The 22,713-nt window shown below is 36.7% G+C and overlaps 1 protein-coding gene across 2 annotated transcripts in view; it reads right to left on the bottom strand.

Annotated features, from left to right (window-relative positions):
* The window catches only part of BTAF1 (B-TFIID TATA-box binding protein associated factor 1), a 102,986-nt gene that overhangs the window by 32,884 nt on the left and 47,389 nt on the right, over window positions 1-22,713 (bottom strand). For both annotated transcript variants that reach the window (XM_003922395.2, XM_074382573.1), the window contains 7 exons: window positions 13,114-13,218; window positions 11,857-12,006; window positions 11,430-11,572; window positions 10,643-10,817; window positions 8,661-8,864; window positions 3,438-3,864; window positions 1,044-1,234 (listed from right to left, as the gene is read on the bottom strand). In XM_003922395.2, the coding sequence (XP_003922444.1) occupies window positions 1,044-1,234; window positions 3,438-3,864; window positions 8,661-8,864; window positions 10,643-10,817; window positions 11,430-11,572; window positions 11,857-12,006; window positions 13,114-13,218 (1,395 nt within the window). The remainder of the gene's footprint in view (window positions 1-1,043; window positions 1,235-3,437; window positions 3,865-8,660; window positions 8,865-10,642; window positions 10,818-11,429; window positions 11,573-11,856; window positions 12,007-13,113; window positions 13,219-22,713) is intronic.

Below are 22,713 nucleotides of genomic sequence, written 5' to 3'. Positions count from 1 at the left end.
AAGATATATGAAATGATCTGTCCTTACTTACATTCACTTAAGGGATAGAACAAGATTAAGCTAACCCCAAGATTAGTAATTCTTATTCAGAAGTAATTAACAGTCCATAAATCTGTTCCCCCAAAAAGATATTAATATATATATTTTAAATTACATTTAACTGGAGGAATAACTATGCAAACTCTAGAGATAAATATCAAAATAAAATTTTTTATTAAATTATAGGGAAATATTGTCAGTGGAAAAAATTTCACAGAATGTTTTAAGAGAAATATTGATAATAAGCTGTTGATTTTAAAAAGAAACTTAAAAGAGGCCTGTATTTTACTAACACATCTTTTAGTATTGATGGCTTACTGCTGAAACCAGGTAAATTCCTGTCTTGCAATCCAAAGGACTAACTAAAGCATTCATTACATTGCTAATAATGCGACTGTGAGATTTTCAAAATGAAACACTTGCTAAAAAAACTGGTTATTAGGACTGTACTATATAACAGGTAGACCAATCAGAGATAACAGAAAACCTGAATAAACTCTCACAAATATAAACAGAGGTGCCATTATAAATCAGGGAGAAAAGGATTTAATAGTAGAATAGCTGGCTGTTCACATGGAAAATAAATTTAGAACCCTACCTCACACTACACATGTAATATATTTCAAATTGGATAAGAAAGTCAGGTGGGTGGCAATTAATTACATCTGTGCATTGAAAGGACAGAGAAGAGTTAGCTTTCACTATTATTTAACACCTTCTCTACAGTCACTGCTATAGGACTGAATTAGTTTATATTTATAAATAATGTATGTACCCTCTATCATAAGGCTGTCTTGCCTAGGAAAATAAAGTTGGTAAAAATTACAAGAGACATGAGAAATCTGAGGTTTGCTATTTTTCTGGATCATATTGTTGGAGTACTCCAAAAGTTAATCTCAGTCCTTTCACTTAAAAACTTGTGGAAGCTAATACAACTTAGATCTCAATTTGTAAGTCAGGTATTTGTTTAAAAATCAAAGCATTCAAAGAAAAAAACTATTTACCTCATCAAGTTCAACAAGAATATTTCCACTACTTCCTGCAGGAAGATCTGCTATTTGAGCTTTTACTGCTTTGGGGGTAGGACCTCGTCTACTTGTGATAGCAAAAGCAGCTTTCTGGTGCCTATAGAGTGTAATTATACCTCTGTGCTTGGTGACAGTATGGTGCATTCCATCTTTTTCTGAGGTGGATCCTAAAAAGGAAAAAAGTTAAATAACCTTTTAGTCATGATATAGGCGATACCAAATGTTTTCAGCACCATAAAAGATATAATGTATTTTTAAACTATGTCTTTTGGGCATCAACTTTCATAGGCCAGTATTTTCTTTAGAGAATGAAATGGCAACAAAATAGTCTGTTTCCATTGGATTTATACCTAATACAATCTAGGCTGTACAGTCATCTGAATAGTCAGAAACAGCACCTAAAAAAATTATTGTGACTTGTTAAAGCATATATATATATATATATATATTTTTTTTTTAAGATAGGGTCTCTGTCACCTAGGCTGGAGTGCAGTGGCATGGTCTCAGCACACTGCAACCTCCACGTCCCGGGCTCAAGTGACCCAATCCTCCCACCTCAGCCTCTTGAGGAGCTAGGACTACAGACGCACACTACCACACCCAGCTATTTATATTTTTTGTAGAGATGCAGTTTCACCATTTTGTTCAGGCTGGTCTCGAACTTCTGAGCTCATTCCATCTGTCCACCTCAGCCTCCCAAACTATTGAGATTACAGGTGTACACATACTATTATTTTTCTCTTTTTTGAGATGGAGTCTCACACTGTTGCCTAGGTGAGTGCAGTGGCGCAATCTCGGCTCACTACAACCTCCACCTCCCAGGCTAAAGGGATTCTCGTGCCTCAGCCTCCTGAGTAGCTGGGATGACAGGTGCATGCCACTAAGTCCGGATAATTTTTGTATTTTTTTTTTTTTTTTTTTTTTTTTAGTAGAGAAGGGGTTTCACCATGTTGGCCAGGCTGATCTATCTCCTTATCTCAAGTGATCTGCCCACCTTCATCTCTTAAAAAGTGCTGGGATTACAGCCACGAGCCACCGCGCCCAGCCCGTAGCCTATAATTTTTGTTTGTTGTTTTTTTGAGACAGAGTTTCGCTTTTATTGCCCAGGCTGGAGTGCAATGGTGCAATCTAGGCTCACCACAACCTCTGACTCCTGGGTTCAAGCGATTTCCCTGTCTCAGCCTCCTGAGTAGCTGGGATTACAGGCATGCACCACAACACCCAGCTATTTTGTATTTTTAGTAGATGTGGGGTTTCTCCATGTTGGTTAGGCTGGTCTCAAACTCTTCAACTCAGGTGATCCACCTGCCTTGGCCTCCCAAAGTGCTGGAATTACAGGCATGAGCCACCATGCCCAGCCTGGCCTATTAATTTTAAAAAACTTACTGCACCTAAGCATAATGAGAAACATTTTAAAAAATATCTCAAGCAAGTTCTAAAAGAAAGATCCAGAGTCACCATGAATTCAAAAAAAACATTGGCCACTGCAAAATAATACTGTCTTACATAGCAATGGGGCAAACTACAGACACACACCTGGTGAATTTTCTATTTTTAGTAGAGATGAGGGTTGAGAGGGGTGAGGCGGAAGAATGACCCCATTGCATTTTAAGATGTTAATAATTCAAAATGTCCACTTTTCTTCTACTAGTCCATTCACGTATTTTTCAAGATCTATACTGTGCCAAAGTTGTAAGTCTATTATATTTCAAATAATTTGTTTTTCCAAAATCTTGTTAACAACCACACATACAAAAATCATACAGGACTGAGTTGTGTAAGAAAACACTTGTCTTTGAGACCAGATGGAAGTTCTCATTTTCCATATAAATTCTCCAGTTGAAAGCAAAAAAGTTGGTTAAGTATTATTTACTGAAAGTACTAAAAGAAACAGAGTTCACTAATCTCATAAAACATGCACTAAATTAAGGTAACCAGAGATTTTACAGTAACTTTTTCCAGTCAATAGGGTTGCTCCTTTGGTTAAGGGGCAGAAAAAACACACACACACACAAAAAGGCTTTCATTAAATAACGTGATACAATTAACTTTTCTAGCTTGTTACAGTAAACCATATAATTATGGCTTTGAAGGCAAAGGGAAGATAAACACCTGTCTCTCAGATTTCAGTCAGTTTATAATCAGCTGTAAGATCTTCTATGAATGGATTATTTGAACTTAGAGGGTGACTGATACGAAGTATGTGCAAATTCATGTAACAAAGCGTTTTGTTATAATCAAGCCTCTTCTCTCAGAATGGGAAAAAAACTCTAACATGAACTGGATTTGTGCTTAAATTATACCCATAAGTAAATGAAAACAAATTTAAATGGTTATTTCTCTACCCCAAATAAAAGTTTAGGAATATACCTTTAGAATTTTCCTGGCCACTTTGTGTTGGTACTGGACATGTGACACAAGGAGTTAGATATGGGTCCACACAAAGTGAGCTACAGAGGTTTTTAATAATTTTTGAATTGGGACAGGGCGTCCTTCTTGTGCACTGCTGAAGTAGTTTAGCTATGCACTGAGCTGCATAGTTTTGCACTAGTGTATTCTCTTCTTTCTTAATTGTCTCCATTAATGGTTTTATGATAGGATTTAATTTCTCCGGAAGCTGCTGCAAGCTCACAACTGCACATGCAGCAAAAGTATGCACTCTCAGCTGCAACACTTGCCACTCCTGGTTGGTCTCTGTAACGGTCATTTGGACCTGCTGTCGTTTACTATCTAGCTGCTGTAACACTTGAGGATTTAAATCGAAAGATGATGTGGCTTCATTAAAAACAGTAGTGACCTATTAAAAAAAAAAAGAAATTAAAAATCATTAATCATTATCAACCCCAAATAGACTGTAAGATTCTAAAGGGTAGACAGTAAGCTTTCTGTTTCAATTTTGATTTCCACAATATGTAATATTGTTTTAGTACTACGTACGCTAATGTCTAAAACCTCCCAACTAAACTTAATTTTAATCTGAATAAAATTTAACATTAGCATTATATTGTTTAAGAAAGACATTCTCTTGAGAAGAATAAAATTGCCTAACTTATAAATATGTCTAATGACTTTGAGGAAAATCACATTTAGTACCCACAAAGTACTTTGGTGAAACGAGAAAGCTATAAGCACATATAAACTAACTGTTCATTAAGGAATGCAGAAACTCAACAAACTTCTTTTTGGAAAAAGTATTCTTTTCAACTCTAAAACTCATAAAAACTTGGAGTGGCTGTTTACTAAGTGGCTCAGTGTTGCTAACTGAAACATTCTCATTTTTTCTTTAACCTCCCTTCTGGTGGAAATGCCCAGGTGATGGAAGAAGAAAAAGAAACAAAACAAAACTGAACAAAATGGTGCAGTTATCATTCATTTAATTACCAAGAGCTAAGGCTACAGGACTGTTGTACCAGACTACTTGACAAGCCCCATTAAAAGACTGTTCAGTCCATCTTTTTTAACAACTTTATTCAGATATAATTTGCATATCATAAAAATTACCCATTTGAAATGTTGGGTTACAATGCTAAAGTTAAAAAACACTGTCCTAAATCCACTATGCTTATGTCACTTTTCAATGACTGCAGACAACTGAGGAAAAGTCTCCCAGTTACCCCCAAATTAATTCAATCATTCAACCAATATTTATTATGTAATATTAAAAGATAAATAAGACATAATGTCTTCATATGCTCAAAAAATGCAGATACTAATGTGGGAGAGAGAAATATAAATAAAGAATTAAGAAAACGTAACATGTAACTGAAGTAAATGCAAGTAGCTGTAGGAATACAGAGTATTGCTTAATCTTTTCTTAGAAGAAGAGATTAGTGGAGACTTGCCAGAGGAGGGTAACACTTATATTTGGGTTTTTAAAGAGTAGGCCAATCAGGGATTATAGTGACATCTTGGCAAACAGACAAAGTGAGGTAGGGAGTGGAAAACAGGGCACTGTCCATGGAACTAAAAAGTTTATCATAGCTTGAGTACAACATGCAGAAGAGGAGTATCAAGAGATGAACTCTGGAAGAGCACAGAAGGTTAGGGGTGGGGAATTCCTAGCAAAGGAAACAAACTCAGCCACAGAAGTAAGAATGAGAAGTGAATAAGTGTAGCGTACTTCTGCAAGAAGAAAGCTAAATGGGTATGAGTGGAGAATGTCTGAGAAATAATGAAGAGATAAGAGATGGATAATTTAGAAGGTGATGAAAAGATGAAAGATAAAAATGAAAAAGCAAGGAAAAGGAAAATAATGTTCTTAAGCAGGGGAGGGATGTTCAGGATGGCACAAAAAGATCATTGCTAGTCTAGCACAGCATGCAGAATGAAATGGACCAGACGCTGCCTGGAGCCCTAGAGATGAGTCAGGACCTGGATATAAAGTACTAAGATCTGACTGGGCTCTGATCATTGAAACAGAGAAAAGATTAATCACATGAGACTTTCTGAAAGAAAATGCTGACAAGATTTGTGACGGGAATAAAAAGAGTATCTTTGTTTTTTTTTTTTTTAAAGCCAGTTTTGGTTGTGCTCAGTGTGAAGTGACAGTGAGATATTTAAGTAAAAATGACTAAAAGAATGTGAGAAAGACTGAGAGTAGATAGCACACAGTACATGGGTAGGAACTCAATCATGAGAATGGTCAAAGAGACAAAGATAGAGCACAGGGAAATGCCCATAACTGGCAGGTAACAGGAAAACAGGGATTCATTTAAAGATAGAAAAGGCAGTGGCTCCTAGCCAAGGCACCTGGAAGGAAGGGAGGAAGGCAAGACTCTTCCAGAGATTCTGATATTTATGCTTGTCTTCTAGCCCAAGTCAAACCAACTGAACTAATAAAACTAATGAAGCAGAACAGTAGTTTCACTGGAGAGAAAAGAATCTGAATAAGAAAATCTTAGAAGAATGGGCCATTTGATGAGCGTATGAAAGAAAAGTTCCCGGAAATAGTAGTAGGAGAACCTAGACTATAAAGAAAATTTGAGATTTAATTTCAGGCAGGCAAAAAAGTAGGGAGAAGAGGCAAAAAGGAAAACTTACAGAATAACAACAGTCAGGAAAAGAACTTTATAAAAGAAGAGATCCCGGGGGAAAAAGCAGCAATTTTAGCTTTCTCTCAAAAGTGAGAACAAAAAATTTCAACTACATTATTTTTCAACCAGAAATAGGGATACGAAATGAAAATTACTATTTTCATGGGGACCAACACAAATGAAGTTGCTCAATTTCTGATCCTATAACTCAAAAAAAGAAGAACTCATTTATACTACATAACATCATGGACTTACTAAGTACAAAGCTGCTGTAATGAAGCACGGATACTGGCATAAGGAAAGACAAATAGTTCAAACAAATGAAGCCCATAAACACAGCCATATTTACACTTCAGTTGGTTTTTGACAAAGGTGCCAAAACAATTCAACAGGGAAATGAATAAATAATGCTGGAAAAATTAGAAATCTACAAGAGAAAACAAACCTGAACCTCTACTCCATGCTATACACATTAAACATAAAAACTAAATAACAATCATACACTAAAGTAATTTAAAAAAAAACAAACAACTAAATGACAAAACTTTAAAAGAAAATGTATGTGAATACCTTTGCCGCTTGGAAATTAAAAAGAAAAAAAAGATTACTTAAGTCACAGAATATAATAGCCTCGACAGAAAACAACTGATGGCTGGGGCGCAGTGGTTCATGCCTGTAATCCCAGCACTTTGGGAAGCTGAGACGGGTGAATAACCTAAGGATGGGAGTTCCAGACCAGCCTGATCAACATGGAGAAACCCTGTCTCTATTGAAAATTTAAAAAAATAGCTGTGCGTGGTGGCACATGCCTGTGATCCCAGCTACTCAGGAGGCTGAGGCAGGAGAATCACTTAAACCCTGGAGGTGGAGGTTGCAGTGACCTGAGATCACACCACTGCACTCCAGCCTGGGCAACAACAGCAAGATTCTGTCTCAAAGAAAAAAAGAAAAAAGAAAACAACTGATAAATTAGAATTCACCAAAATTAAAATATCTGCTCATCCAAAGACAGCATCAAGAGAATCAAAAGGCAAGCCACTCACTGCCAGAAAATATTCAGAAAGCATCTATCTGACAGAGGATTGGAATCCAGGATACATGAAGAACTCCCACAACTTAGTAACAACCAACCTAATTAAAAGTAGAGAAGATTTTGAAAAGATATTTCAGAAAGGAGAATATACAAATGACTAATAAAAAATTAAAAAGTATTCAACATATTAGTCATCAAGGAAATGCAAATTAAAACCACAATGACACCATCACACAATCACTAAAATGGATAAAAGGACTGACCACATCAAACATTGATGATAATGTGGAGTAACCAGAATTCACAGATTCATGGTCAGAGGGTAAAATGATACAATCACTTTGGGGACAGTCCGTAGTTTTTCTAAAGCTAAACCTACACCTACCTTATGATTTAGCAATTCCACTCATGTATATTTATCCAAGAAAAATGAAAACAGAGATGTCCACAAAGACTTGTAGAAGGTTTATAGTGGCTTTGTTCGTAATAGTCAAAAAGTTTTAACAGCCCAAGTGTCCATCAAAGGGAAAATGGCTTAAACTAGTTGTGATAAAATAATACAATGAAATAAAACTCAAGCAATAAAAAAGAGTAAGTTATTGATATATATAACACAGATGAGTTGCAGAAACATCATGCAAAGAAAATCCTTACACCGAATAGCACAGTGTAAGATTCCATTTACATTCAATTCTAGAAGATGCAAAAGTAATGTGTCTTTGGGTCAGGGGGAATTAGAATAATGGTTACTTGGAGGCAGGGAGAGGCAGAGATTACTGGGAACTGGTGATGGTAATGTTCTGCATCTTGATAGGGATTTAGGTTTCACAGGCATATGCATCTGTTAAAATTCATCAAATGATCCACCTAAAATTTGTGTGCTTTAGTATATAAATTTTGCCTCAAAACAGCAAAAAAATCACAAATATTGAATTTTAGTTAATTATTTAAGCTGCTGAAGTATACTGATATCTGAAACTTAGAAATGCATTAAAAAAAAAAAAAAAAAAAAAAAAAAAAAAAACTGCCCTGGATGGATTCATGGCTGGATAGAGGGGTAGGTAGGTGAATATATATGTGATAAAAGAAATTTGGTAAAATGTTAACTGTAAAATCTAGCTGTTGAGTATGAGTGTTATATTATGTAATTTCATCACTTTTTCTATATGTTTGAATACTTTCATTATAGGCTGAGAGCAGGAAGAAGTACCCATGAACTTGTAGAAGCAGTTTTTTTCTATACTTTGCAGTGTTAAGCAAAACTGAAATGACAAAATGTAATAGCTTTTTCTAATAAAGGTGCATTGATTTATCAGAATTTTTGTTTAAAAAAATCCTTCCTTACTCTCTTATTTCAAGAAAGTCTATACAATGAAATAATCTTTCTAAAGGGTAGAGATGACAGGCTACCAAGCCACACACGGACTCAACAAATTAATGTCTTTTTATAGTAAACATGTCATGAAAAAATTTTTAACCTAAATTTCATGTTCTATTGATAATTAAGAAAGTTGTTTCTTTACTCACCAGGTCACTAGCTTGATCTATTGTTAAAACATTGTTGTTTACTCTATTACCAACTTCAATATGTACATCAGCTAATGATGATATAAGCTGTTTACATTCATTCTGCATGCGTGTGAATGGAACGGCAATTTCATCATAATATAAATGTTCTGAAAGGATATCAAGTAAACGTGGCTGCACAGCTAAAGTAACAGCTTTACATTCCTAAAATACAATAGACAACAAATAGGGCAAGTATATAAACATTAACTTTATACATACAGAAATCTTCATCTACAGACTACCAAGTGCTAAATTCTTATTTATATTGAATCTATGTTCTGCTACTTTTCTAAACCACACAGTTAGTTGCACAGAAAAAAAGGTATTACACCCAAATTATTCTAAACTTTTAACATGAATGATTACAGAACATGCATATGGAAATATTACAATTTCATTTTCTACTTAATAATTCCTCTTTAACTCCGAATTTATCCAAAGTTTACAGGTATGTATATCAGATTTTAAAGTATATTACCGTAAAAAACAAATCAGAAGAAAAACATCTAGCATGCACTACTTAAAAATGTTATTTAAGGCCGGGCGCGGTGGCTCAAGCCTGTAATCCCAGCACTTTGGGAGGCCGAGGCGGGTGGATCACGAGGTCGAGAGATCGAGACCAACCATGGTCAACATGGTGAAACCCCGTCTCTACTAAAAATACAAAAGATTAGCTGGGCATAGTGGCGTGTGCCTGTAATCCCAGCTACTCAGGAGGCTGAGGCAGGAGAATTGCCTGAACCCAGGAGGCGGAGGTTGCGGTGAGCCGAGATCGCGCCATTGCACTCCAGCCTGAGTAACAAGAGCAAAACTCCGTCTCAAAAAAAAAAAAAAAAAAAAAAAAAAAAAAATGTTATTTAAAAACTCATTATTAGATAACAGTTGAGCCCTAAGCTTCACATGCCATACTGTAAAAGTGGATATAAAATTTAAAAGCTACTTACCTGCCCCCAAATTTAACTAACCCTTCCCACTTTCTCTGGTTGCTGCCTGCCCCAAACCGAGGGGAAATGGCCTCAGTGGTGAGCCATGAGGGGTTCTGTGGGATCTGGGAGATCAGCCTGGGCTTCACAGAGTAAGTCCATGAAGCTCTATGAGTGTCCAGAAACCGAACTGTCAACACTTGTTGCTGAGTCTGAGAGGCACAAAAACATAGCATCACTGCCTCTCCAGCACACCAACTCCTGCCTAAAAACAGATGAGCTTTGCTTCTTTCCAGAGGCAAAGCAGGGTGTCAGGTGCAATGGCTCAGTTACTTTTAGATACAGCTTTGACAAACTGCTAAGAGGCAGTAACAAGTAACTCTCACAGCAAGTGCAGACAGTTAAATTTCCAGAATTCCAGTCAATGGAATACACAAAGCCAGCAGAAAGTTTCTTCAATTTACAGAAGCATGTCTTATACAAAAATCATACATCTCCCTAGAAGCTAAAGGTTAAAGAGGTGGAAGGGAATGGTTTATCTGGAAACATGAAGATTTTGGATTAAATACAGAGATGTTATACTTTCTGTGACCAAAAATTCTGCCTTTGCTACCACCCACACAAATGGATCTCCAATATTCAAAGCCTCATCTTTTGTAGTTTTCAGTGATACCTGAGATAGAGGAATGGATGACCAATAGTTTCTGGACTACTTTCACATATATATGATTTTTATTAAGGACATTTCTTAAAAGACTAAACAGTCAAGAGAAATATTAATTATGAGCATAACTAGTAGTCTGAGGTATGGGCAGGGGTTCTAAGACAAAGTCCAGAGTTAAAATTAAAGGGAGAGAAATAATGTTCAATGTAATTGGGTACTTTTCTATAACTTGGATTTTTATACATCGAAAACTTTCCCTTTTCTATTGTAAATTATAATGTAAATAATACTGATCCTAACAGCTAATGAAAACTGGTTTACTTGTCTTTATTACTTCTGGGGCAAAATCTTACCTTTTGTAAAGCAGCCCATTCACAGATTACCAAAGCTACACTAATCCTCTGTAAAGCAGATTTGGAGTTCAAATGGAAGAGTAGTAACTGGCCCAGGGATTCAGCTGGTTTAATTTCTTGAGTTACTACATTTACACCTGGATCACAAATACAGCAACAAAGTGCTCCTAACAACCTAAGAGGGAGAAAAAGGAAGTTACTATAGAAATTACTTGAAGTAGGCCGGGCGCGGTGGCTCAAGCCTGTAATCCCAGTACTTTGGGAGGCCGAGGTGAGTGGATCACGAGGTCAGGAGATCGAGACCATCCTGGTCAACATGGTGAAACCCCGTCTCTACTAAAAACACAAAAAAATTAGCTGGGCATGGTGGCTCGTGCCTGTAATCCCAGCTACTCAGGAGGCTGAGGCAGGAGAATTGCCTGAATCCAGGAGGCGGAGGTTGCGGTGAGCTGAGATCGCGTCATTGCACTCCAGCCTGGGTAACAAGAGCAAAACTCCGTCTCAAAAAAAAAAAGAAATTACTTGAAGTAAAATATGGCTTTTTGAAGCCAGAACTTTTCCCATAGTAGATATAACGACTACCTTATCTTCATAAGAAGATATAAATCCTATTTTAATGCTTCAAAATAATTCCAAAAATTTACTCACTCTGATTTTTCCTTAGGCTATAATTAGTGTGGTGAAGGAAGGAAGGATTGATAGAGACATCAGAGAAATCGTCTGTTGGTTAAATAAACTTTGAAGGCCAGACTTGTAAATCTGTAACTACCTGACAATGTACACTCACTTGGCTGCCATCATTCTGGCCCGCATAACCACAAAATCCCTAGTGGCCGGGTCTTCCATAATGGTGTCGGCACCTGCAATATACTCCTGAAGTACTTCTTTACTCTGGCTTTGGCCTTGACGCATCTTACCACCTGTTTTTTCCTACAGAGGGAGCCAAAATATAATAATAATTAAAGATTAATCATTAAAACTGAATAGGCAACAACAAATATGATCTTTCAAAAATAATCCCAGTAAAATAGTTCTTTTCACAAAATTTTAATGGATAAACATTACTATTCATTTTAGCAGGGTCCTAATAAAATAAGTTTCTCCTTAAATTAATTAAATCACATACGATAAGGCAATACAGATTTTTAAATATGGTTACTGTATTAATAATTAGATGCTGAACACACAAATACATTATATCCCTCTACACTTACCTTGGCTCTAGCTTTTACTTCTAGCAACATATTTAAATCGATAGGTAAATGAGAAGGCTGCATCATTAAGCAAAGCCAAGCACCCATCCATGGACAAGCAGCTGCTACCACATACTGAACTGAAGCCTTACTTAACAGTTCCATCCAAACCTGCAGAGTAAAAGGGGGACATGAAAGTGAATTTTTTCTAATAAATGATTAACACTTATCTTTAGGAATACTGAGTTTTTTTAAAAAAGTAGAAAATAGCACAGAGATTAATTTAGAAATTCAACATAGAAGCTCATTTTGAAATATAAAACTGTTTTCTAATAGGTTTGTATACTAAACCAAAAGGAAAGTTTTTTTTTTAAAAAAAGAGATCACAATTCTCTTTTTTAAACAAAATATGCCCATAAAAGTAATATAAAATTGTCAAAATCTCAATAAGTCACTGAAATAAATCCTTTGCATATACCATAAGACTCAATATTAATGCAGTCTTCTATTCAACACACTTAAAAATAGTTCCTAATATTCTCTAACATCCTAGTATAAATTTAAAACAGTATAAGTCTTGATTCATGATCTTTCTTAATAAGGATAAGGTAGATTTCTTGATGTCTAACACTTAATGGACAAGGACTAGCCATGGAAAGTTCACCACTGCTAATGCTGGGCTGTTAACAATGAGTCACTTTAGAGGCCAACAATTCTGAATTTAAAAAAAAAAAATCTTACACTGGAACCGAGTTTTTAAAAAACGGGGCTAACAATTCAAGAGTAATTTAACAGATTTTAAAGTTACAAAAGTGCCATTTCCCTCCATAAATGCTATTAAATCTATCAAATGGCTCCTCCTTTCATGATTCTAACACATATGATCACTCTTTCTAAGTAGGGAAAAAAGTACAAGTTTCAGCAATAATTAGACTCTATATTACCACAAGATCCCAAAAGGTACTCAGCAGGATCTATACGCATACTGATAAACAGCAAGAAGAGGGCTGGAGAAAAGCAATCTTTCTCTCATTTCATTTTCTGTATTGAGACTAACAGAAAGTGCATAAAACACACGCCTAGTAGGTTACATAGTAAGAGGAAGACACATGGCCAATCAAAACTATTACATGCTGTAAAAAGCCTAGTTCCCTGTCTCATCTTGCAGACTGCCAGACTTTTCAAATCTCCAAGAGGTATGAATAACCAACAGAAGAGCAATTAGGAAAATTTTTAAAAATCTACAAATGTTACTAGGAAAATACATTTGCTGTGTACCTTGTGAATAAGGTCCAAAATGTCCTGGCTGCTTTCCAAAACACAAAACTGAAAAATGTGTCGGAGCATATCAGGTAGTATAGGTATAAGCCAAGATGAAGAGTTCTGAAAACAAAAACACATTTAAAAGCTGTAGCATATAATTCTTGGATGTTAGCTTACATAAAGAATATTATATCAAGTAACAGAGTACCACCATGAAAAGATTGCATGGTTTCACTAAAAAGGCTCAACAGGTGATAAATTTTGACAAGATTTTGATGCAACAAACACCATATTTATCTTACCAAGGGTCTGAAGAAATAACAGCATATAATCACTGGGGAGCTGGAAAAAGTCTGACTATCATTAACAACATAATTTTGCCTCAAATTTGAAATCATCCTCCATATGGAACCAATCTCTAACCAGCAACATCTCTCTGGTTATATCTACATTATCGCTTTGTCAAGAAAATCTGGAAAATAATTAGGTTACTGCTGTTGTGCTAGATGATTAGAGCTTAAGTTCTATATGCTCACTAATAATCGAAGTAATAAATTATATTAACACCCAATCTAGAAACTTCTACTTGGAGTTCACTACAAAATTAAGGTAAAGGTTCTTAATCTATTTTGGGTCAGGGACCCTTTAAAACTCTGATGAAAACTATGTACACTATGTTCTTAGAAAAACATATAATTACAAACGAGTATAAAATTTTGGTTCCAATCTCACGGGATTCAGGGATCTCCTAAAGCCTGGATTAAGAACCTCAATTTCAGGAATTTCCCAACAATTCAAAAGCCCACCCAAATCAAGCAACCAAATAGTGCTTAACCAAGTATTTATTGTGTGTCCAGAATTCCCAGAAAAAGAAATCCCATGCTGTCTACTGCTATTCAAATAATTATAAGCTCACTGGATAGAAATGTCCATCAGAGAAATTCCACTAACTGGTTCATAGTACCTATCAGCCCCTGCCCTCTACATGACTTTTTTTTTAAAGCACTAAATACAGTGTTTGAAAGAGACTGAAGATAAATTTGAAAATTTTAACTGAAATTCTAGAAATCTACAAGTTCTAGGGACAAAACATGTTTAAATTAGAAAACTACCTATAATTTGCAGCCAATGGAAAACTAATGACAAAGGCAGGTCCAGGGTTTTATGTTCTCGACGTGGTTTGAAACAAGTTTTAAAAAGGCCACATGATTCCTCGAAGAGCTAAAAACAGAACTACCATTTGACCTAGCAGGCCCACTACTGGGTATATACCTAAAGGAATATCATTGTATCATAAAGACACATGCACAAGTATGCTCATCGCAACACTATTCACAATAGCAAAGATATGAAATCAATCTATATGCCTATCAACGGTAGTCTGGATAAGGAAAATGTGGTACACATACACCATGAAATACTATTCAGCCTTAAAAAAGAACAAGATCATGTTCTTTGCAGGAACATGGATGGAGCAGGAGGCCATTATCCTCAGCAAACTAACCTAGGAACAGAAAAGTACATATTCTCACTTTTAAGTGGGAGCTAAATGATAAGAACATATGGACAACAAAGGACCAAAGACACTGGAGCCTACTTGAGGGTGGGAAGGAAGGAACGGATCAGAAAAATAATTATTGGATATTTTTCTTTTTTTGGGGACTGAGTCTTGCTCTGTCACCTAGGCTGGAGTGCAATGACGCAGTCTTGGCTCACCGCAACCTCTGCTTCCTGGGTTCAAGTGATTCTCCTGCCTCAGCCTTCCAAGTAGCTGGGATTACAGGCATATACCACCACACCTGGCTAATTTTGTATTTTTAGTAGAGACAGCATTTCTCCATGTTGGTCAGGCTGGTCTCAAATTCCTGATCTCAGGTGATCTGCTCGCCTCAGCCTCCCAAAGTGCTGGGATTGCAGGCGTGAGCCACCGTGCCCAGCTAACTATTGGGTATTAAGCTTAGTACCTAGGTGATGAAATAATCTGTACAACAAACCCCTGTGACATGAGTTTACCTATGTAACAAACTGATACTGTACTCCGAACCAAAAATGAAAGTTTAAAAAAAAAAAAAAAAAACAGGCCATAAATCATCAATTGGAGGAGCATTCTCATTACTTCGTTATGTCTTAACTCTACTTTTTATTGAAAAAGAAAGGGAAGCTGGGAAGAAAAAAGTTCTTTTCTCATTGGAAGGAATTAGGGACAATCTTAACAGAATTAGGAAAGCTATAATAACATAAGGAAATAATTTAGTATTACTCTTCCATAATGTCTCTTAATTTCTGATACTCCCTGCAACATATTTACCAACTCTATTCCTCAACCCTCAATCCTAGCACTGTCAATTCAAGCAGTTACCTGTAGATCCCCAAAAGTCACATTTGTAGAGCAAGATTTTCCCCCTATATTTATGACCGAAAAATGTGATATAAACTGTAGTTGTCTTCTCAGGCTACAAACATCGTTACTCCACTAAATTTATAATTATTAAAAACAGCTGGAGAAGGAAAGGCTACATGGGTAGAACACAGAATTTTTAGGGCAGTTAAACTATTCTGTGTGATACTGTAACTGCGGATACATGACATCATGTTTGTTAAGCCAACGGAATGTATACTACTGAGGGTGAATCCTAATGTAAATTATGGACTTTGCTTGAGAATAATGTGTCAATGTAGGTTCACTGATTATAAAAATGTATTAGTCTGGTATGGGACACTGATGGAGGGGAGGCAGTGTTAAGGATGGGGGATGGGGTATATGGAAACTGTACTTTTCCCTTCAATTTTGCTGTGAACCTAAGCTGCTCTGAAAAATAAAGTCTAGGCAAATAAGCATATGAAAATGACGGCCCACATCATATGTTGCCAGGAAAATCAAATTAAAACAACAATTAAATAGCACTCTATACCTGTTAGCATGGCCAAAATCCAGAACACTGACAACATCAAATGCTGGCCAGGATATGGAGCAAGAGGAACTCCCACTCATTGCTGGTAGAAATGCAAAATGGGACAGCTACTTTGGAAGACATTTTGGAAGTTTCTCACAAAAATAAAAAATACTCTTAGCATCCAGCAATTAGGCTTCTTGGTATTACTCAAAGGAGACCAAAAGTCCACACAAAAACCTGTACAAGTTTATAGCAGCTTTTTTTCCTTTTTTTTTTTTTAAGATGGAGTTTCGCTTGTTACCCAGGCTGGAGTGCAATGGCGCGATCTCGGCTCACCGCAACCTCCACCTCCTGGGCTCAGGCAATTCTCCTGCCTCAGCCTCCTGAGTAGCTGGGATTACAGGCACGCGCCACCATGCCCAGCTACCTTTTTGTATTTTTAGTAGAGACGGGGTTTCACCACGTTGACCAGGATGGTCTCGATCTCTCGACCTCGTGATCCACCCGCCTCAGCCTCCCAAAGTGCTGGGATTACAGGCTTGGGCCACCGTGCCTGGCCTATAGCAGCTTTATTCATAACTGCCAAAACTTGGAAACAAGCAAGACGTCCTTCAGTAGATCAATGGATGGTATTTCCTCCTCTCATCTGCCTTTCTGAGACTTAGCATAAAGAGAGTTGATGGCAAACAGAAAAAAGACTAATGGACATTTCACTGTACCTGAAAATCAAGGTAAAACTTCTAATCATCTATACCCCCTTTCCATGTTGCCCTCCACCAAATCAATTTCCTGTCACTTACTAATTTAGTGCCATCCCACTCTCTCCTGCCCCCAGAAGTACACATACTATATTCCCTCCTCTGACTCTTACCCTTCTTTTCACCTGGTGAAATTCCACTTATCCTACAGGTTTCAGCTTAAACTTCACTTCTAATAAGATGCCTTCCCGGTCCATCATCCATCTCACTAGGGATCGAATAGTGTCTTCTACCGCCCATATCAGATAGTTACCTCATTAGGTTATTCTCCTTTAGTTCTTTGTCTTCTCCTGTCAGTTTCCTATTTTAAGCACTACAGGAGGGCAATGACCTTTTCTCTTACTACTATCTAGAAAACTGTTCCAAGTACATAGCAGGCACTTAAATAGTTGTTGAAATCCATCTTGGCCACTGGAAATGATCCGAAGTTATATCATAAGGAATAGCTGCCAATATGCAAAATTTCCAAAAATTGTGATATTGTAATATAAGAATTTTTTTTCAGCATTTCGTCCAGGGTCTTAGAAACACATATTTCATCTTTGTCCCCAGCTCCCGGCACAGAGCTCCTAAAACCCAAAAAATTTCCTGAGTGATAGGGGTTATTCACAATAACCAAAATCTAGTTGTGCTAATGAAGGGACTCTTGGTAGGCCCCAAGACACCTTCAGAATGAGGGCTGGTTGCCAGAGGAACTATGTGATTAGAAGGCTAGAACTTTAGGCCTGCCTCCTCTTCCCCACCTCCAGAGCTGGAGGGGTTGGAGATTAAGCTAATCACCCCACTAATGGCTAATAATTTAATCAATTATGACTACACAACAGAGCCTCCATAAAAACCCTAAATTTGTGGGTTTATGGGTTGGTGAGTACACAGAGGTGCTCAGGGTGGCATGCCTAAAGAAGGCATAGAAGCTTCAAGCACCTCATCCCCATACCTTGCCTTGTGCATCTCCTTCCACCTGGCTATTCCTAAACTGTATCCTTTATAATAAACTGGCAATTGTAATTACCAGTTTAACAGCCTAAGTTTTGTGAAGCATTCTAGCCAGTTATCAAACCTGAGAAGAGGGTCAGAGGAACCCAATATCAGATGGCAAGTCAGAAGTTGGAAGGGCCAAGACTTGCAATTCGTATCTGTTGTGTGGCTGGGCCCTCTAACTTGTGGGAGCTGACACTAACTCCAGATAGACTATCGGAATTGAATTGAATTGTATGATACCCAGTTGTCGTCCAGGGAGTTGGAGAATTGGTTGGTGTGAGGGAAAAAAACCGACACATTTAGTGTCAGAAAATGTTGTATTGTAAAAATAGCTCAGCAACAGATCCCTAACTGACAGACGTGGCATCTTAGGGGGGATAAGATCTTGTCATACCCTTTTGTTATGCTCCCTCTTTTATCTTCCACAAAATGGGTACACTCAAAAAGAGGAGCAATCTGATCATTTCCACAAACATCTGATTCTTGCCTGCAGACCAATTCATTTCTACCAGCATATCAAATATTCTCGGACTGCAGGAAAAAAGATCAGGAGAGAACCTAATACTCAGTGATGAATCACATAGACTTCTTTTACTAATTTGGTCTGAAATCCTATTTTGATCCAAGCCAAAGGACAAGAAAATTTTCTTATGTAGACAGTTTATAATGCCTAGTTTTATTTATTTCTCCAACCAACATTTATTGAAGGTCAGCTAAATATTTCAACTTTGCTCTTTCTCTCCTTTTCATATTTTTATAAAATTTGGCAATACCCAATTATGCTAACATTCTCTAAGGCCAAAATCTTAGTTTAGTCTATTCTTTTGGTCTTTGTTTCCTACTTATTTGTGTATGTTAAATTTTCTAATATTCTAAATTATGCTTCAGATTTCAACTCAATCTCATGTATATCTTCACGTAATAACTAAGCCTGCCCTTCAAACAAAAGTCAATATATTGGTAATCGAAATTTTGGAATGACTCACAAAGTGACTGAGATGCAATGGAATGGAAAAGTTGACCCAGTCAGTAAACAAGGCAAAATAGGAGATTCATGTCTAGGAGTTCGTCTGGCAACAACAGTTACCAGTTATCCACACTAGTTAATCTGGGTATTTCAGCAGTTCACTGATAGACATATACATTAATAGGTATACTCTAGCATGTACAAACATACTGGCTAAAGAGACAATATAGAAAGGACAAACAAATGGTAAATGCCTTCACTTTGATTATCACGCTGCTAGTTTAGCAAAAAAAAAGTCACACCTTGATTATAAATCATTATGAAATAAAACTAGTTTGGTGTTTTGTTTTTTTTTTGAGACAGAGTCTCACTCTGTCACGGAGGCTGGAGCTAAGAACCTGCTAAGAATGGGTGATTAATGCCACAATCACAGTCTGTGGTGGTGAGGATAATAAACAGCAAGGATCAGGGCAGTGACCAAGTACAAAATCTAGAAGCATCAATATTAAGTTTCACTGACAGCATCTCTTTCAGCAAAGAGATAAGGGTAGACACAAGTGAAATTTCATGAATGACGCCATTAAAAAGTTACGAAAAAGCAGCTAAAGACATAGACAAGCAACACAAAAGGATACAACACAATAAATATTGAGACTCCAACAAAAAAGGACCACAAATATGTCAGAATAACTGGAAGAAAAATATGGAAGCAGAATGTATTTAAAAGTCTAAAAGGAGTAGACTAGAAAAGCACTTTTGTTCAAAACATTCTGTACACTTGTCTAATTTGAAATTGACATTCAATAAAATGAGATGTTTGTAAATGTACACATGAAAGATACTAGATATGAATCAAAGAGAAGTGAGGGAGTAATAGTTTTTTTTTAACCACATTAGCTAATCTTCCTGACCTTTCAGCTTGGTTTATCTTTAATGCTGTTGTCTGACACCTCTCACATACTGGTCTCCTGTTATTTAACTCTCCGCAGAGGTTATTAAACTTACCATGTAATAGTCTTATAACATCCACACTGTAAACTTTTCCAAGGTAAGAAACATCTAGGATGATATGGTTTGGCTCTGTGTCCCCACCCAAATCTCATCTTGTAACTCCCATAATTCCAACATGTTGTTGGAGGGACCCAGTGCAAGAAAACTGAATCACAGCATGGGTCTTTCCTGTGCTGTTCTCATGATAATAAATAATTCTTACAAGATCTCACGATTTTAAGAACCGGAGTTTCCCTGCACAAGCTATCTCTTTGCCTGCTGCCAACCACATAAGAGGTGACTTGCTCCTCCTTGCCTTCCACCATGATTGTGAGGCTTCCTCAACCATGTGGGACTGTAAGTCCAATTAAATTTCTTTCTTTTGTGAATTGCGCAGTCTCGGGTATATGTCTTTGTCAGCAGTGTGAAAACAGACTAATAAATAGGATTTCTTTTTTTTTTTATTTCCCATAAAACCTGGCACAGAATTCACACTAATTTACTTAAAAAACATTGAGGGCTTATGCTTAAGAGGTGGCTGACATACCACAAACTACACACAAAGACAATGGCATTCTGTTATAGGAAATGATAAAAGGTAATTATTAAATGATAAACAAATGAAGGCTAGTACCAAAGCCTTCATTTATGAGCCAGCAAAGGCAAATTCAAAAGGCAAAAAAAAAAAAAAAAAAAAAAAAAAAATCAATCCCTGGACATGAAAATCAACATCAAAGAACACAGAGATGTTTTCACAACCAGGAAATTTTAATAGTCAGCATTCATAAACATTGAGGGACTAAACATTGGAAGGGAATTTTTTTTTTTTTTTGAGACAAGATCTCACTCTGATGTACAGGCTGGAGTGCAGTGTTGTAATCTCAGCTCACTACAGCCTCTGCCTCCCAGGTTCAGGCGATTCTCATGCCTCAGCCTCCAAAGCAGCTGAAGTTACAAGCACACAACACCATGCCCAGCTAATTTGGGTATTTTTGGTAAAGACAGGGTTTCACCATGTTGCCCAGGCTGGTCTCGAACTCCTGGCCTCAAGTGATCTCCCTGCCTCAGCCTTCCAAAGTGCTGGGATCGTAGGCCTGAGCCACTGCACCAGGCCAGATGGGGATTTATAACAATCTTGGAATCTTATTTATAGTAAAAATTTTAGGACAAGGGAGGAGGCATCACATCACAAGACTAACAAAAGTGAGAAGTCACAATTGACAGCTGAGAGGAGATAAAAATTAGGCAAAAGCCACTGAAAAAGAACAGTTAAATTAGCAGTGACTCATGTATCTCAATAGTCCCATAGTATGCCATAATAAATACAGTATAGAAACTAATAACCAACAAATAATATTGGTGACTAATTCACCAAAAAATGTTAGCTTATGTTTAATATACTCTAAAAGGATGATCTACTGTGGCAATCATTTTAATAGTTAAATTTTTTATGGCCAAAAAAAAGTATATTTCAATTACTTGAAAATTTCATTTACACAGAATACCTTATTTTCTAGTAATATAAAGTTGATGTTACTGAATAAATAATAAAGTTACAAGTTAAATATAGTCTGCAGGTGGCAGACTATAAGGAATAAAAGGGCTTTAAAAAAACAATGGGAAACTGGTATCTAAAATATACAAAGAACTCTTAAAATTCAACAATAAGAAAACAACCCAATTTAAAAATAGGCAAAAGACTAGCTTGGGCCAACATAGCAAGACCTCATCTCTACATAAAAAAATTTTTAAAAATCAATTAGTCCAAAATGGTGATGTGTGCCTGTAAGTCCCAGCTACTCAGGAGGCTGAAATGGAAAGATCACTTGAGCCCATGAGTTCAGGGTTGCAATAAGCTACGATTGTGCCCACTGCACTCCAGCCTGAGCAACAGAGTGAAACCTTGTCGCAAAAATACAATAAAGTAAATAAATAAAAATAGGCAAAGGCTGAACAGACACCTCACCAAAGATGAGAGATAGATGGCAAATAAGGATATGAAAAGATGTTCAACATCATGTGTCACTAGGAAACCGCAAATTAAAACAACAATGAAATACTACTACACACCTATTAGAATGACTAAAACCCGAAATACTGACAAAAAATTCTGGCCAGAATGTGAAGCAATAGAAATTCTCACTCACTGCTGGCAGAAATACAAAATGGTACAGCCACTTTGAAGACAGCTGGCAGTTTCTCATAAAAGTCAACATACTCTTACCATACAATTCAGCAGATGTGCTCCTTGGTATTTACCCAAGTGAGCTGAAAACTTACACCCACAGAAGAACCTGCACATTAATGTTTATAACTTATTTTCATAATTACCAAAAACTGGAAGCAATTAAGAGTCCTTAGAAGGCAAATGAATAAACTGGTACAGACAATGGAGTATCATTCTGTGATAAAAAGAAATGGGCTACCATGACATAAAAAGACATGGAAGAACCTTAATTTCATATTGCTAAGTTAAAGAAGCCAATTTGAAAAGGCAGCATATATGATTCCAACTATGTGATATTTTGGAAAAGGCAAAATTAAGGAGACAGTAAGAAAGATCAGTGGCTGCTAAGGGTTCAGGAAGAGGGAATGATGAATAGGTGGAATACGGGATTTGGGGCGTAGTAAAACTACTTTGTATAATACTGTAATGGTGGATACATTATTATTATTGTACATTTGAAAAACCTATAGAATCTACAGAAGAAAGAATGAACCCTACTGTAAAGTATGGACTTTAGTTAATGTATCAGTATTAGCTCATCAGTTGTAATAAATGTACCACACTAATGTCTGATATTATTAAGGGGAACTATGTGTGAGTAGGAGGGATAAAAGGGTATATAGGAACTTGTACTTTTCCCTCATTTTTCCCTGTAAATCTAAGACTGCTATTAAAAATAAAGTCCATTTATACTAAAAGAACCACATGAAAGGAACAAATCTGGTAACTTCAAGAGGTCTATATAAAATGACTTTAAGAATTCACAAAGGCCGGACGCGGTGGCTCAAGCCTGTAATC

Source organism: Saimiri boliviensis, chromosome 12 (genome assembly GCF_048565385.1).
Source record: "Saimiri boliviensis isolate mSaiBol1 chromosome 12, mSaiBol1.pri, whole genome shotgun sequence".
NCBI classification, from domain to species: domain Eukaryota; kingdom Metazoa; phylum Chordata; class Mammalia; order Primates; family Cebidae; genus Saimiri; species Saimiri boliviensis.
Note: the sequence above shows the minus strand (reverse complement) of the source record. Positions and strands in the feature narration are given on the sequence as shown.